The 13,327-nt window shown below is 33.3% G+C and overlaps 1 protein-coding gene across 16 annotated transcripts in view; it reads left to right on the top strand.

Annotated features, from left to right (window-relative positions):
* The window catches only part of LOC106871829 (prominin-1-A), a 173,933-nt gene that overhangs the window by 117,901 nt on the left and 42,705 nt on the right, over positions 1-13,327 (top strand). For all 16 annotated transcript variants that reach the window (XM_089350770.1, XM_089350772.1, XM_089350766.1 and 13 more), the window contains exons 8-14: positions 2,600-2,793; positions 3,838-3,906; positions 6,324-6,387; positions 7,824-7,897; positions 10,500-10,582; positions 10,739-10,885; positions 11,171-11,300. In XM_089350770.1, coding sequence (XP_089206896.1) covers positions 2,600-2,793; positions 3,838-3,906; positions 6,324-6,387; positions 7,824-7,897; positions 10,500-10,582; positions 10,739-10,885; positions 11,171-11,300 — 761 coding nt within the window. The remainder of the gene's footprint in view (positions 1-2,599; positions 2,794-3,837; positions 3,907-6,323; positions 6,388-7,823; positions 7,898-10,499; positions 10,583-10,738; positions 10,886-11,170; positions 11,301-13,327) is intronic.

The following is a 13,327-nucleotide window of genomic DNA, read 5'->3' as shown; positions in this document are numbered from 1 at the left end:
CAACTTACCCTCTCCCCTGAAATTGCTAACATTGTGTCAAAATTTGAAACCAAAATGTCTGCATCTGCTGATTTAAGTTTATGTGAAGTGTTGTGCTCTCTGGAATTTATAGCACTGTGTAACATGGTTTTTGTTCTTGGGTAGCAACTGTTATTTCTTATTTGCTTACCTCTTCAAAGTATGAAAAATGGCTAATATTTCCTTCAAACTTTAATTTTGTTACTTTTATTCAAATTTCAAAGAATCCCTCTCAACACATGGCTATGATGCTCCCCCACTACTCCTGCTCATGATCAGAGATGCTCACATTGTCAGTCACTAAGGGACATGCTCAAGTCGTTATGGTCAAGCAACTGACAAGCAAATCTGTGGTATTGAGCAGAATATTTGCTATAACAATACTTCTACTTCAGCAACTCTGTGCTTAATCTGTCTGAAATGTAATGGAGTTCAGATCACTAAAGCAAAGTTTGAAGGGAATAGTAGTTATTTCCTTTGATTTTTAGGTAGATTCAAATAGGGTTGGGGTTAACATTTACTGACCAAAGACAAGAAAAAATTAAAATTTTGTTGCACATTGTAGTTCATAGTGTTTTCAACAAAAGCAAGAGAGGATATGATGCCCGTGCTAATTGTGTTTATTAATTTTAATGATTATAATTGTTGGGGTATTAACCCCATCTTTAGAAATGAAGTTTCATTTTTGGATTTGCATTTGGAGATTTTAATCAGTTTGATCTCTGCTCATCATCAAGTGTTTTATTCCTATGTATCTGCATTAAACCAGACTTGATTCAAACTTGGAATGTTTATTTCTAAACTCAAGATTATAACACCATTACCTTCTACAAGTGACTGCAATACCATGCTAGGAATCTTCCCCCTTTAACTTCAATATGTGTCCTACTTTCTACAAAAGCCCTTAATTCCTACTGTCAGTATTGAGAAAAGTACTGAGTAACTGTATTGGGAAACACAGCAACTGCTGTTCTCTGCTGCAGCAGCCTGAACAACCAACTAGAAGTAGTTGTTGAACAATTTTAGCAGGAATTATTTAGCACAATCAGTGTATCCAGGCACACGATCATCTCTTAACTGTTGAGGATTTTAAAGCTCTGTCAGGGCCTAGAAATTCACTCTCCTTGCTTTTACCAAAAACACTAAAGCTATTTTTACCCCTGATTCACTAACAGAAATGGTAGTTTCTCAAGTCTGAGAAAGAAGTTCTGCAATTTCTTGCTGAACAACCTACATAGATGATATGTTTATAGTGATCATATGTTTGCATTGCACATTAACTCACTCTCTCCATCAAATCAACATTGCTTGACAGGTGCATGATGTGCCATACATCAGATGTTGAAGTGATTGCACAACATTATGAGATGAAGAATTTTTGCTCAAGAACACAAGCACTGCCTGGTCTGGGAATCAAACCCATGATTTTACAATCATTAGTGCAGCACCTCAACCAATAGGTTATGTGTTGTCACTACTAACACACATAGTTTAGCAATAAAGGTTTTCAGCTTGAAATGAGTCTGATATTTGTATTTTTATGTTGTTTAGCCAGGAGAGGAAGAGCAGAGCCTATGACCTTTTTCAGAATCAAGACTTGCAAGAGAAAGTTAGCCTCAGACTAAAGATTTTTGTTGAAAGTTTGCAACAGAGTGGACTCTGCAAAAAGCATCTGAAGGCCAGTTGGTTGTATTAAACAGGGTTATAGATTTAAGTCTGCCAACCAAAAGTAGAACTGGTCCATCCAATAGGAGCTTTTACACAGTTTGCATCTGTCACATTTCACTCAAGGCTTTGGTTGATCCAGGAGGATTATATTAGAAGACACTAGCTCAAGGTGCCACACAGTAAAATTGAACTTGAAACCATGTAGTTACCAAGTAGAACTTCTTGACCTTTAGCAGGAATGAAACACTTGTTGACAATCAACAATCAAACTGATTAAAATATAGTGTAGATGTAAATATTTAGAAATATGTTTCATCATAATTAAAATGAGGTTAATTGAAAAATTATAATCTTATTAACTCCTCTTAGATTTTGGGGTAAAGATAAACTCTTTTGTTAGAATCAAATTAAAGAGGAAAACTCTTCCTATTATGAAAGTCTGATAGAATAAATGTCTAAATATTAAACTGTTATCGTATTGATTAATTCTGCTATTTAATTTTCAATGTGCTTGAGAAGACAGGTCAAGCTTAGTGAAATCGTAATCATGGCCAGTGCCGGTGACCAGTAAAAAGTACCTACCTGTGCTGGTGACACATAAAAAGTACCCAGTACACTCTGGGGAATGGTTGGCATTAGGAAGGACATCTAGCCATAGAAACTATGCTAAAACAGACTGGAACCAGGCTTACCAGTTCCAGTGAAACTGTCTAACTCATGCCAGCATGGAAAACAGACAGTAAATGATGATGATTAGAGTATCTGGTGAGCCAGATACTTTCAATGAATTCTTGATAAAATAGGAATCAAAAAAAGAATTTAGTTCTGCTTTTATCTTTTACAAATTGGTTAGAATTCTTATACTCTATGGCATATTGTATTGTTTAAGATTAATTTGTGTTATTTTTTTCAGAAATAAAAGACCTAAGAAACTCAGTGAGCAATCTGAGCCACTCTCTGGATAATTTAACTGTGCTTGGCCAAACACTAGAATCTAACTTGACAGATATAAAACAAGTAATTTTAGATGAACTGAAAAATTGCACCAATTGTAATGACATCAAAAATTATGTTAAAAGCACGGAAGTGGTTGCAAATTTTAGCAAGGTGAGTTTTTGAAACTCCTAATTACATTTTAATTGTACACGGTTCTAGATGATTGATCACCATTTTATAACTTTTACATCATTGAACCAATGCTGGACCACTACGTGGTCACTTGACCTGCTGGAAAGAGTTGCAAAATTTCTCATATTATACACCTTATTATTTTTTTAAAAAAAGGGAACTACACATTGGATAATATAGTTCTTGATTCTCTATGTCTAAGAAGTAGACAGGATGATCACAGCTGAAATGCCTTTGATCAAATATTTGCTCAATCAGGGCTTGTTTTGGCTAAACAATAATTTTTTTCCCCCTATCATGTGTCAATGTCATATTTTCAACAGATTTTTGTTCAACATTTAATGTAGGAAATCGATGTTTATTGTAATTTATATAATGAGGAGCTTCTAAGATATTTTACACACTTGTCTCCACACCAACGGCTGTGGAGTTTGAAAATCTTGGATAGCTTCGTATTTTTAGAGCATGTGTGTTTTCAACTGGCTGCTCATTTCCCATCACTATCAAAATGTGTAGGTTTGGTGCTAATTAAAGATGGTGCCCTTACCTAGTGTAACTATATGACAGTGTAGCAAGATTTGAACTTAGAATCTTGCTATTAATACTCCACTGCATTAACCTGCCTTTGAAAATAATCCTGGAAAAGCAAGATCTTTGCTTATTGAGCCATCTTTATCAATATCACTAACATAGTCAGTATCAAATCAATGAGGAACCTCTGTATGGATTTATCAGTCTGCTAGAAATAGCAGCCAAATCTTCCCCAAATCATACTCTGGCAGTTGCAAAAGTAGAAGACGCACTTGGATAATATACTCTTATACATTATTTAAAAAAAGGAAAGATGGGCAAGGCTTGAACAGCTTCATCATAGGTCTGTCTGTTCAGTTAGGATTGACCTAGGCTAAACAACATGTCTCTTTGAAATTGAAATGTAGATGTAATTGTTTTCTTGTTTACTAATATCTTTTTCCCCTCTTCGTTAAAACTAATTATAGCCACCACCCTCCAATTTTTTTTCAGCTGGATTCCCAAAAAGCAATGTTGACAAAATTAGACAAAGCCTTGAATATTTCCCATCTTGCTGTTGAAGTAAGTTATATGTATTTCAAATTTATATTTCTGAATTTCTAATGGATGCAGACTTGGTTGTTTGGATGTGTGCTTTAGAAGTTTGTTTCTCAATCATCTCTGAATGCAGATTTGATCCTCAGGCAAATGTCTTCTACCCATAGTCTTCGGTTCACTTATCACTGTTCTATGAATGGGATTTAGTAGAAAGAATTTGCACTAGTATGATGTGTGTGTTTGTCATTCACCAATATATGTCTGCAAAGGATGTTTACACCTGTGAGAAAAATGATAAACTGGGCTTTCAGACCATATAAAATACGTTTTTGCCTTTGTTCTCCCTGGTTTGGTCAGACTATCTTCTCATTCTCACTACTGGAAATGCAATAAATCAACAGTCACTTAGATAACACTATAACTACTTCCTGTAGATTATTGTCAGTTTATGGCCTCAAGGTTTTGAATACACAATACAAATTGTGTTTGTAAAGTAACACATTTGAAATATTGTATCTTTGTTGATCTACTTTTTATCCTGCTGACACCTTCTACACACTCTAACCTACACAATAGTCAGTTGTTTTCACTTAACCTACTGTAGCCTAAATAATAATCTATTTTAAACCTCTTATCTACTACAGCCTAAGAAATAATCTGTGGTTACCTACTTCATTCCTATATATTACACAAGACTAGACTGTGTGGCAAGAAGTTTGCTTCCCAACCACATGGTTCTGAGTTCAGTCCCCTTATGTGGCACCGTGAGCAAGTGTCTTCTGCTATAGCCCTGAGTTGACCAAAGCCTGTGAGTGGATTTGGTAGGTAGAAACTAAAAGAAGCATGTCATATATGCATACATATGTATATATATATGTATGTATCTCTGAGTGTATGTCTTTGTGATTGTCTCACCACCACTTGACAACTGGTGTTGGTTTGTTTATGTCCCTGTAACTTAGCAGTTTGGCAACAGACACTGATGGAATAAGTACCAGGCTTAAAAATTGATTATAGGTTTGTTGTAGTAAGACAGACTTGAAGCCATAAACAAGGAGCTAATTATTTTCAGACTTCTAAAGCTTGGAATAGGAAACATTTTAAACTTCTGCTGGGCTGGTTTGCTGTAAGAACCTTTATTGCTTAGAAAGAAGGTTCTTTCAGTACTTGGTCTTGAATGTCATCATTTTCACTTCAAAAGTGAAGAGACAACACAAAGTGAAAGCAAATTACCTTAATTATAAATACTTGACACTCACACAACCTTAAATTTATTCACTGGATTAGTTAATAATCTTGAACCTATTTTTAATCCTTTCATTTATGACCTAAACAGCTCTCTCAATACAGCTTTTGTTGGATTCCTTTTTTCTAAAGAATTATAGGACTTTTTCTCTAGCATTGCTAGAGTTTTTAATTCATTTACATATTTACTTTTGTTTTGTTTTTTTGTTAAATAATTTTGGCCAGTTTGGTTTGTTAAGGATACTTATACAACAAATACACAACTTAAAATGTATAAGAAAAATAAGTCATATGCTTTGGAATAAGGAAGATTTACCCCCTAGGTTCTTGTATGTTGATAGTTTAGTTGTTAGATATAGAGGAAAAGATTACATTAAAATTATTCTATACAAGGTACTAATAGGAAAACAGCTTATATTACCATTATCAACTTTTGAAATTTAGCATCTCTCGATGTATTTTTCTGAAATTCAGTCTTGAAATCTTTCCTATTTTCTAGTTCTCTGATCTACATCTACTGCCAATTGATGACACATATTTTCCCAGCATGTGTCTTTTTTTTTTCTTTTTTTCTTTTCAAACTAATTCAGTTATTTAATAAAATCCTTGACCTTGATATTGAAGTTTCCACTTGAATAAGAAAAAGTTGTATTATGGTAAAAGATAGTTATATACTACAGAATGACCACGAAGTCAAGATGAATGAATGAGCTCAAATTGCATTGCGTTCATGGAAATCTCACAAAGTATGTCACTGATGGTAGAAAACATGTTGAAAATGTTATTCATTAATTTGACTTAGTGGTTCTCAACTGGGGTCCATATAAGATTTTGTTGTTAAAATTTATATGCAAAAAAATTGGTTATAAGTATAATACACAAAATATTTTACAATACACAAAATATTTTAACAATTTTTTTTATGCAATTCCTAATAGTATTTAATTATAAAAATATAATGGGATTGCTTTAAAATTGCAAATGGCTACAGGGGTCTATTTAATGAAAAAGAGGAATCAAAAGAATCCACAGGCAAAAAATGGTTGAGAACTATTGATCTAGGTGAATAAAATTATTGCAAGTATGCATTTTCATATATATATCCAGACTTCACAGTTGCCCTGTATAGTAACTTGTAGCAGACTAAAAGTAGCTGAAGTTGATATTGTAACATTCTTTTTGAATTCTCATTGCAGGCTAGAGAAAAGTTTGAAGATATTTCCTCTAATATTTCTTCAGTTCTGGACAAAAATAAAAATAGTAAGTTATTGTTGATATTTAATTATCTTAATGTAGTTAGTATCCCATTATTTTTTCTAACTGGCTCAAAGTCTATTTTGTTCCATATTCTACTTTTTCCTGTTTGCATGCATTAGATGGATTTGCAAATTTGAATATTTCAATAGATTTATGTTGAATTATGAACTTGTTCATAATTCAACAGAGATTGACATGAACTTGTTATATTCACTGTATGTGCTTTATTTTTTATTTCCCCTGAAATAACCATGTAGAATGAGTTCATATCAACTATGGGTTTCATTGTGTTCCCAGAAAAACGCTGTATTGTCCATACTAATGGGAGAATATGTAGACTTACCATGCTACTTAGTTTAATACTATTTGATTCTTGGGTGTTTTAAGCAGAGTGCCCTCTGTTGTTGAATCAGATCATTTGGTTTTGCCTTTCTTGTAGATGTTCAGGTTAGATATCAGTCACATAATTCTCATCAATCTGGGAAGCCTGCAAATATCTTGTACATTGCTCTTTTTCTGACTAAATAATCCTATCTATGAAAGTTGTAATAAATAAGTATCCTATCAAATTGTAATTTGTCCATTGTTCCAAATGCTTCATTAGTCATAGATAAACACCAGCCTTATTAAACCCAATGGATCATGGAATGATTTGTTCTTTGCTAATTTTTCTGAGATGAAATATTTTACATCTAAACATCATTGTAAATGCTGTTGAGCTGCTACTTTATTTGAAGTATGCTAAATAGAAACATATCTTGATCATAAATACAAAGCAGTACTGTTTGAGAGAGTGAGTAATGTAATATTTCCAAATTATGTAATGTCAGTTTATGTTATTGACTTGACTGATAGTTTTATTTTTAGCTTCTTTTATGACTTAAAAGTTGGTGGCAATAACTATGATTGTTTAAGTAATAAGGGTGTCTTACTGTAAATTAATACCACAATGTTATTAAGAGATACAGAAGATAAATTGATAGGCTGACATGCTACTGGACCAAGGATTGACAGCTTGTAGCCAGCCACCAACGTTTTGTTATCTAAAGAGCTAAGATATTTTACTCTCACTGATGCCTGTCAAACACATAATGTAAGTAGGTAGAACACACTGTTGAAAAAAATGAATGCTCTAATGTCAGCATGTGTTGTTAGCTTACAGTACCAAGTTCAAAACCTGTGACCAGATGCTCTATCTAATGCCTCTTAACTGTTGAAAGCTGCTGTAGTGATGAAAGGTGATGAAAAATATTATGTTATTTCTCTTAGCTATAGAATAACTACAGTAAAGAAGGTACTAAGACAAAGATGGATTCAGTGTGATATAAAAGATTTCAGTAATTAACTTCCAGTTAAATTCCCCATTGCATTTTGTTAATTCCAATGTTGGTACTTGAAATGTATCTCTCTTTAGCTAATGTTTTTAAAATTCTATTTAGATGTTCGAAAACATCTCACCGAAGTAACGGACAGTGTTGAGAGTACATTGAAAACACTTAATAAATCAAAAGAAGTAAGTATTATTTCTTCCTTTTCCTTCATATATTTCAAAGTCAGCAGAAGTAAATCTTGATGGGAAACACTGACTATAAAACTAAAGAAAATACCTAATAACCTTGGCTTATTAGAGCATAATTAACACAACATATCACCATCACTACTAATTTAACAGCTGATGGTCCATCAACATAGCTGCCTCCTTTCAATGTTTTTCATTCACTGTTTTGGTCACACTTGGGTTATTTTAGCTAATTCTTTTAACTCCTGTACTTAATTTAATAATCTGTTTATCTCTGTTGAATGGTTGTGTTCACTTAAGCTACATTACTCTCAAGACCTGATTTACTTAGGTTAATTACAATTTGCACACACATTGTTTTCTTCATCCAGTTTTTCATGGTAGCATGGGTTAGTTGAATATATTATTGAGACATTGCTTTACTGCTGGGTGCCCTTCCTATCACTAACCATTAACTGGTTTTCAAGTAAAGGATCTCTTATTTCACGTTTTTGAAGGTGCAAAACACACTATATAAAAAAAATAAAACAAGTTCACAGATTTTAAGTCAGTTTGATAAGTGTTATGCACAAAATTCTCAGACCTTGAATCACTTTTGTAACTTTCTGTTAATTAAAAGTTTAATAAAAGTGTGTTTGTGTACCTGTATGTCTTTCTGTCTGTCTGTATGCATGCATGTATCTATATCTACAAAAAAACAACTTTCATGAAAGCTAACATGCAAATGAGATTAAGAAGCCAAAAAATAAAACACTAAAAAAGGGTGGCCCAAAAGTAGGTTTACAGTTATCATGCAGGCACTTTAAATTTCTTTTAAAACATTTTATTACATTTAAATTACTATCTTACAATTAATTGAATTAGCATAGAATAATGGTTTCATATATTTTTATAATTAAGATCAAAACTGTTAATATATGAATGCAGAAGAGATAGTTGAATAACTGTAAACCTACTTTTGGGCCACCCTGTACATACATGGCTGTATAGTTAAGAATTTACATGGTGGACCAGAATGACATGCGACTCTCAACTTGAAAGAGCTTTCTTGTTTCAATATCTGAACTTCTGCCCTGTGTGGAACACTTCTTTCAAGAAAAAGAAAACTTGAAGAGACAGGTTATGGTTATACTTTCTTTTGGAAAGTAAAAAGTGAAAAGCATCAGGATTGAGACCATCAACAAGATAAAAAAAATATCCTCTTTTCCAGAACAGAACCGACTGCTGATGACTTGGCTCAACCGATTACTGTCTCATCATCATACACTTGAAAATCATCATTCGCATTAAATCATAAAACTAAGTCATTATCATTTTGAAGAAAATATAACATTTCAAAGCTTGAAAATTAGAGAGAGATTTCAAACAAATCTTCATCTAGAACTGATTTCAGACCCTACATTAATCACTCTCTTGATGAAAAATAGTCATCAATTTGAAATATCATCACTGAGATAGCATATACTGTCATATTTCATTAAAGTGGAGCCAAGACTGGCTTGATTATAAAAACTATGAAATCAAGCAGCTCATTAATGGAAGTGAAATGCTTGGATGTCACATGAACAAAAACTTAAGATCAATTTTTTTTTTTTTGCTTCATCTCATTTGCATTTCACCTTTCATTTAAGTTAACATTACACTTGCTCCACTCATTTCTGGTCTTCATAGATCTTCCACATTCAATGATCATGTCTTATTGTCATTCATAACATCACAGTTACACATATTTTAGTCTTACGTTTGGAAGGAGAAAGAAACATTTTATTGCTTACAGAGTTACCAACTGTCTGAACTTTCACCCCTTTCTTACTCTAGTCATTATACTGTCACTACAACAACCCTAGTAACTTAATTAGATCATCTCAGTGTGGAAATGTATTGGAGGGACAAATTCTGTTACTGAATGATATGTTTAATTTGTGGCCTGGTTTATACCATCACTTTGTGCTTGTGTGTTTTTGCTGAGTCCACTCTATTGCTGGCATTCAGACAACCTGAAAAAGGTTGAACACTGCTCTTCCTCCTCTTAGTAAACCATAAAAAAAACAGCTCATGCATGTTTGATCTTCTGTACATGAATCAAGGATAGAGCCTCTATGTAGTTATTTAACCTACTAAAAATATCAGCCAAATCTTCAAATCACTATCATCTTAAAAATGAACGGTATAGCAATAATATTGTCGTAAAGCAGTCTTTTGCCACTGTTGTATCTGTCTTTTGACGACAGTTGTCACTCTGACAGATATTGTTATATTCCGAAGTTGTCTATAGAATGGTTTTATCTGACACTGTACAACCCCTAATCATACAGTGTTATTATCCTGAGGTGCCTGTAATCATCATTCTACTTGATTAGAACTGACTTAAGTGTTAAGCAACATAGCAACAAATAAAACAGCAAAATAATTTTTCATTTCTACACTTTAAAACTTCAGCATAGCAAACATAATTTGTAACTGAAAGGGATTGACATGTAGACATTTTTTAAAGTTGAACAATATTTCTTGGCTGTAACTATTGTAGGATTGTCAGAGATGATTTGATTTTAAAAATGTCTTGTTTTACATACACAATTTTTCTGTCTTTAAACAGGATGTTCCATTTGACAGGATCACTAACATAGTAGATGAGGCTGAAGCATATCGTCGTGCACATGTAGACTATATTAACATTCCGTGAGTCACTCTTTCTTATTGAATTTAGTTGGGAATAATTTAAACTTTATTGAATTTTTTTTTTGTAAAATTTATGATTTTTTTAATGTCATATATGATACTTTCATTTATTAATATTTTACAATTGTTTTCTTTTTTGTTTTGTTTTTCATTTAGATGGTACATTGGTTTAGGTGCAGCATCTATACTCCTATTAATTGTCATATTCATTTATCTTGGGATCCTTTTTGGATTGTGTGGAGAACGACATGGTGAAAATAGTAATTGTTGTAACAAAAATGTTGCTGCTAATTTTCTTCTAACGTAAGTGAAACTAATAGTGTTGTTTTTCTTTGCATTGGTATTCTTAGATGTCTTATATTTATAAATTATCTCTTATAAATCAGTTGGAATATTTTTTAAAAAAAAGTTTTATTAAAAATACTACTGGAAAATCTGCTAAAAGTAAAGGCAGAGATATGTGAAAGTGTGATTTAAATACCACCGTAATTTTTTTATGCCATGCAAAGAAGTACTAAGAATATTTGAGTTGTCTAGAAAATTAAATGTTCTAAAATGTGATAGTGATTTTTTTTTTTTCCATTTCAGTGCTGTTGGATTCTTCTTCCTATTTTCTTGGATACTGATGATACTTGTAATTGTCTACTTTGTACTTGGTGGTGTTCTCTACACTGAAGGCTGCCGTTACATTGATCGTTCACATCCTCAACGTCTTCAGGTAACAGTCTTCTGACTTCACCTTTAAACATTTATAGCCATGAACAGATTACAAATTTTAGGAGGTAGGGGTCAGTGAAACAATTGTATAAATCCTCTTGGTGTTGCTTTTCCAGATATCATGCCATCTGTTTCCTTTAAGTTTTAGGATTTGTCATCCTCTCTTGACAATCATACAATTGACCAATTTGGTGTCCTAGCCTGCTTTTCATAGCTGCTGTCTTTTTCAGGACACAATGCAGTGACAGTGATGGAATATGAGCATAACTATTCAGCCGAGATGCTGAAACTTTTTCCATTTGACCATTGCAGTGTCTGTATAAACTATTCAAACTCCTTCATACAAGGTCTGTTTAAAAAATATCTGACCTTTGGGCATAAAAAGATAATTTCGTATACTTCACAAATTTTATTTAATCACCTTCAAAATATTTCCCTTCAGAGTTCACACACTTCTTCCAGCGGTTCTGCTACTATTGGTGACATCTCTGGAATATGGAGATCCGCTGTCGCTTTTCTCATAATTTCATCTCAAACTTGAATCACTTGTCTTTCAGTGTGGCTTCAGTTTAGGGAAGAACCAGAAGTCACACAGTGCCAAGTGAGGAGAGTAGGGAACCTGTCAAACAAGTGGTGTGTTATTCTTGACCAGGAAAGCTTGAATTACGAGGTGTGTTCAAAAGTATCCGACTTTGCTTTCTTGCCGACACTCTCTGCATGCACAAATCCACCATTAAAATGGAATGCACTGATCCTGTGCTTATTCCCACGAGTAATTTCCTGGATTGTTACACAATGGTCTTCTATAACTATTCACCAAATCTTTTCAATCAGCTCCTTGTTTCATCTTGTAAATGACCTGCCTGAGTGGGCTTTGCTCTCCATTGAAGTGTAGCCATGTTTGAAGCAGTTGACTACTCCTTGATCTGAGTTTTGACCATTGCATCATTGCCAAAGACCTGTTGAATCTTCTGGATGGTTTGAGCTTGAGTATCACCAAGTTTTTTGCAAAACTTGATGCAATGTCTCTACTTGATGTGTTAGGTCGTCTTGCTTGAAAACAAAAATCCATTAAGTGCACACTACACATCTATACTCAAGGTATAATAGTCCGAAACTGAAGTGGCCTACTAGCAGATGTATGAAAATTTTCATGCATGTGCAGGAAAGGTGATGTCACCTCCGATCCAAAGGATTTTGCCCATGTGACATTGGCTTTAGTGGGAAAAAAAATAAAGTCCGATATCTTTTGAATGCACTTCATAGATTACCATTTCATTTGTCAATTTTCTCTTGGGAATCTTGCATAGTTTTACTTCAAGATGTCAACTGATCAGCTCTTCACTTTCATTCAATATATTAAGCATGAGTTTTAAAGAAAAGATAAAATGCAGGCACAATCTTTAATGATTTAGCAACAATTTACATTAAAAGAAAAGTTCTGTTTAGAATGTCTTTATGTGTCAAAATCTCTAAAGCCTCTAGTCAAATATAGTGACTTCAAGGTGTAGATGGCTTCTGCCAAAGCAATGTTTTGGCATTATTCCTGTACATCTATGTTCATGAAAACCTCCTTGTGATTTTAATACTAGTTGGATCAACTGTGTTGTCCCTCAAATAAAATGCAGTGATGGAATATACTCTGTTATAAACTATTTACATACGTTCATTGATTGCTTTTACATTCATTTTACTGTTAATCTTTATTTGGGGAACAAGCATAGATATACACATTAGAAATATCTATATTCATGTCAACTGTAAATCTCCAGCTAACAACATCCATCTGAGAATTCTCTCATTGAAACAGAGTTACTTAAACTATCTCCAAGTTAGTCAGTTTATATCAAACCACACTATTGATTAGACAAGAACTTGTCATGTAAAACAACAAACCATGGATTTCTTGATTCAGAGTTCAATGTTGCAACAGTCTTTCACTATTAATAATGTAGGAATATATGAAAGCAAGAGCTGCCAAAACACTCTCACTTGAAATGGTTTGAGGTGATGAGTGTAGTTTGTTAT

This window comes from Octopus bimaculoides, chromosome 4, assembly GCF_046866305.1.
Source record: "Octopus bimaculoides isolate indiv1 chromosome 4, ASM4686630v1, whole genome shotgun sequence".
Taxonomy (NCBI): domain Eukaryota; kingdom Metazoa; phylum Mollusca; class Cephalopoda; order Octopoda; family Octopodidae; genus Octopus; species Octopus bimaculoides.
This window is presented reverse-complemented; position numbering and strand designations above follow the sequence as displayed.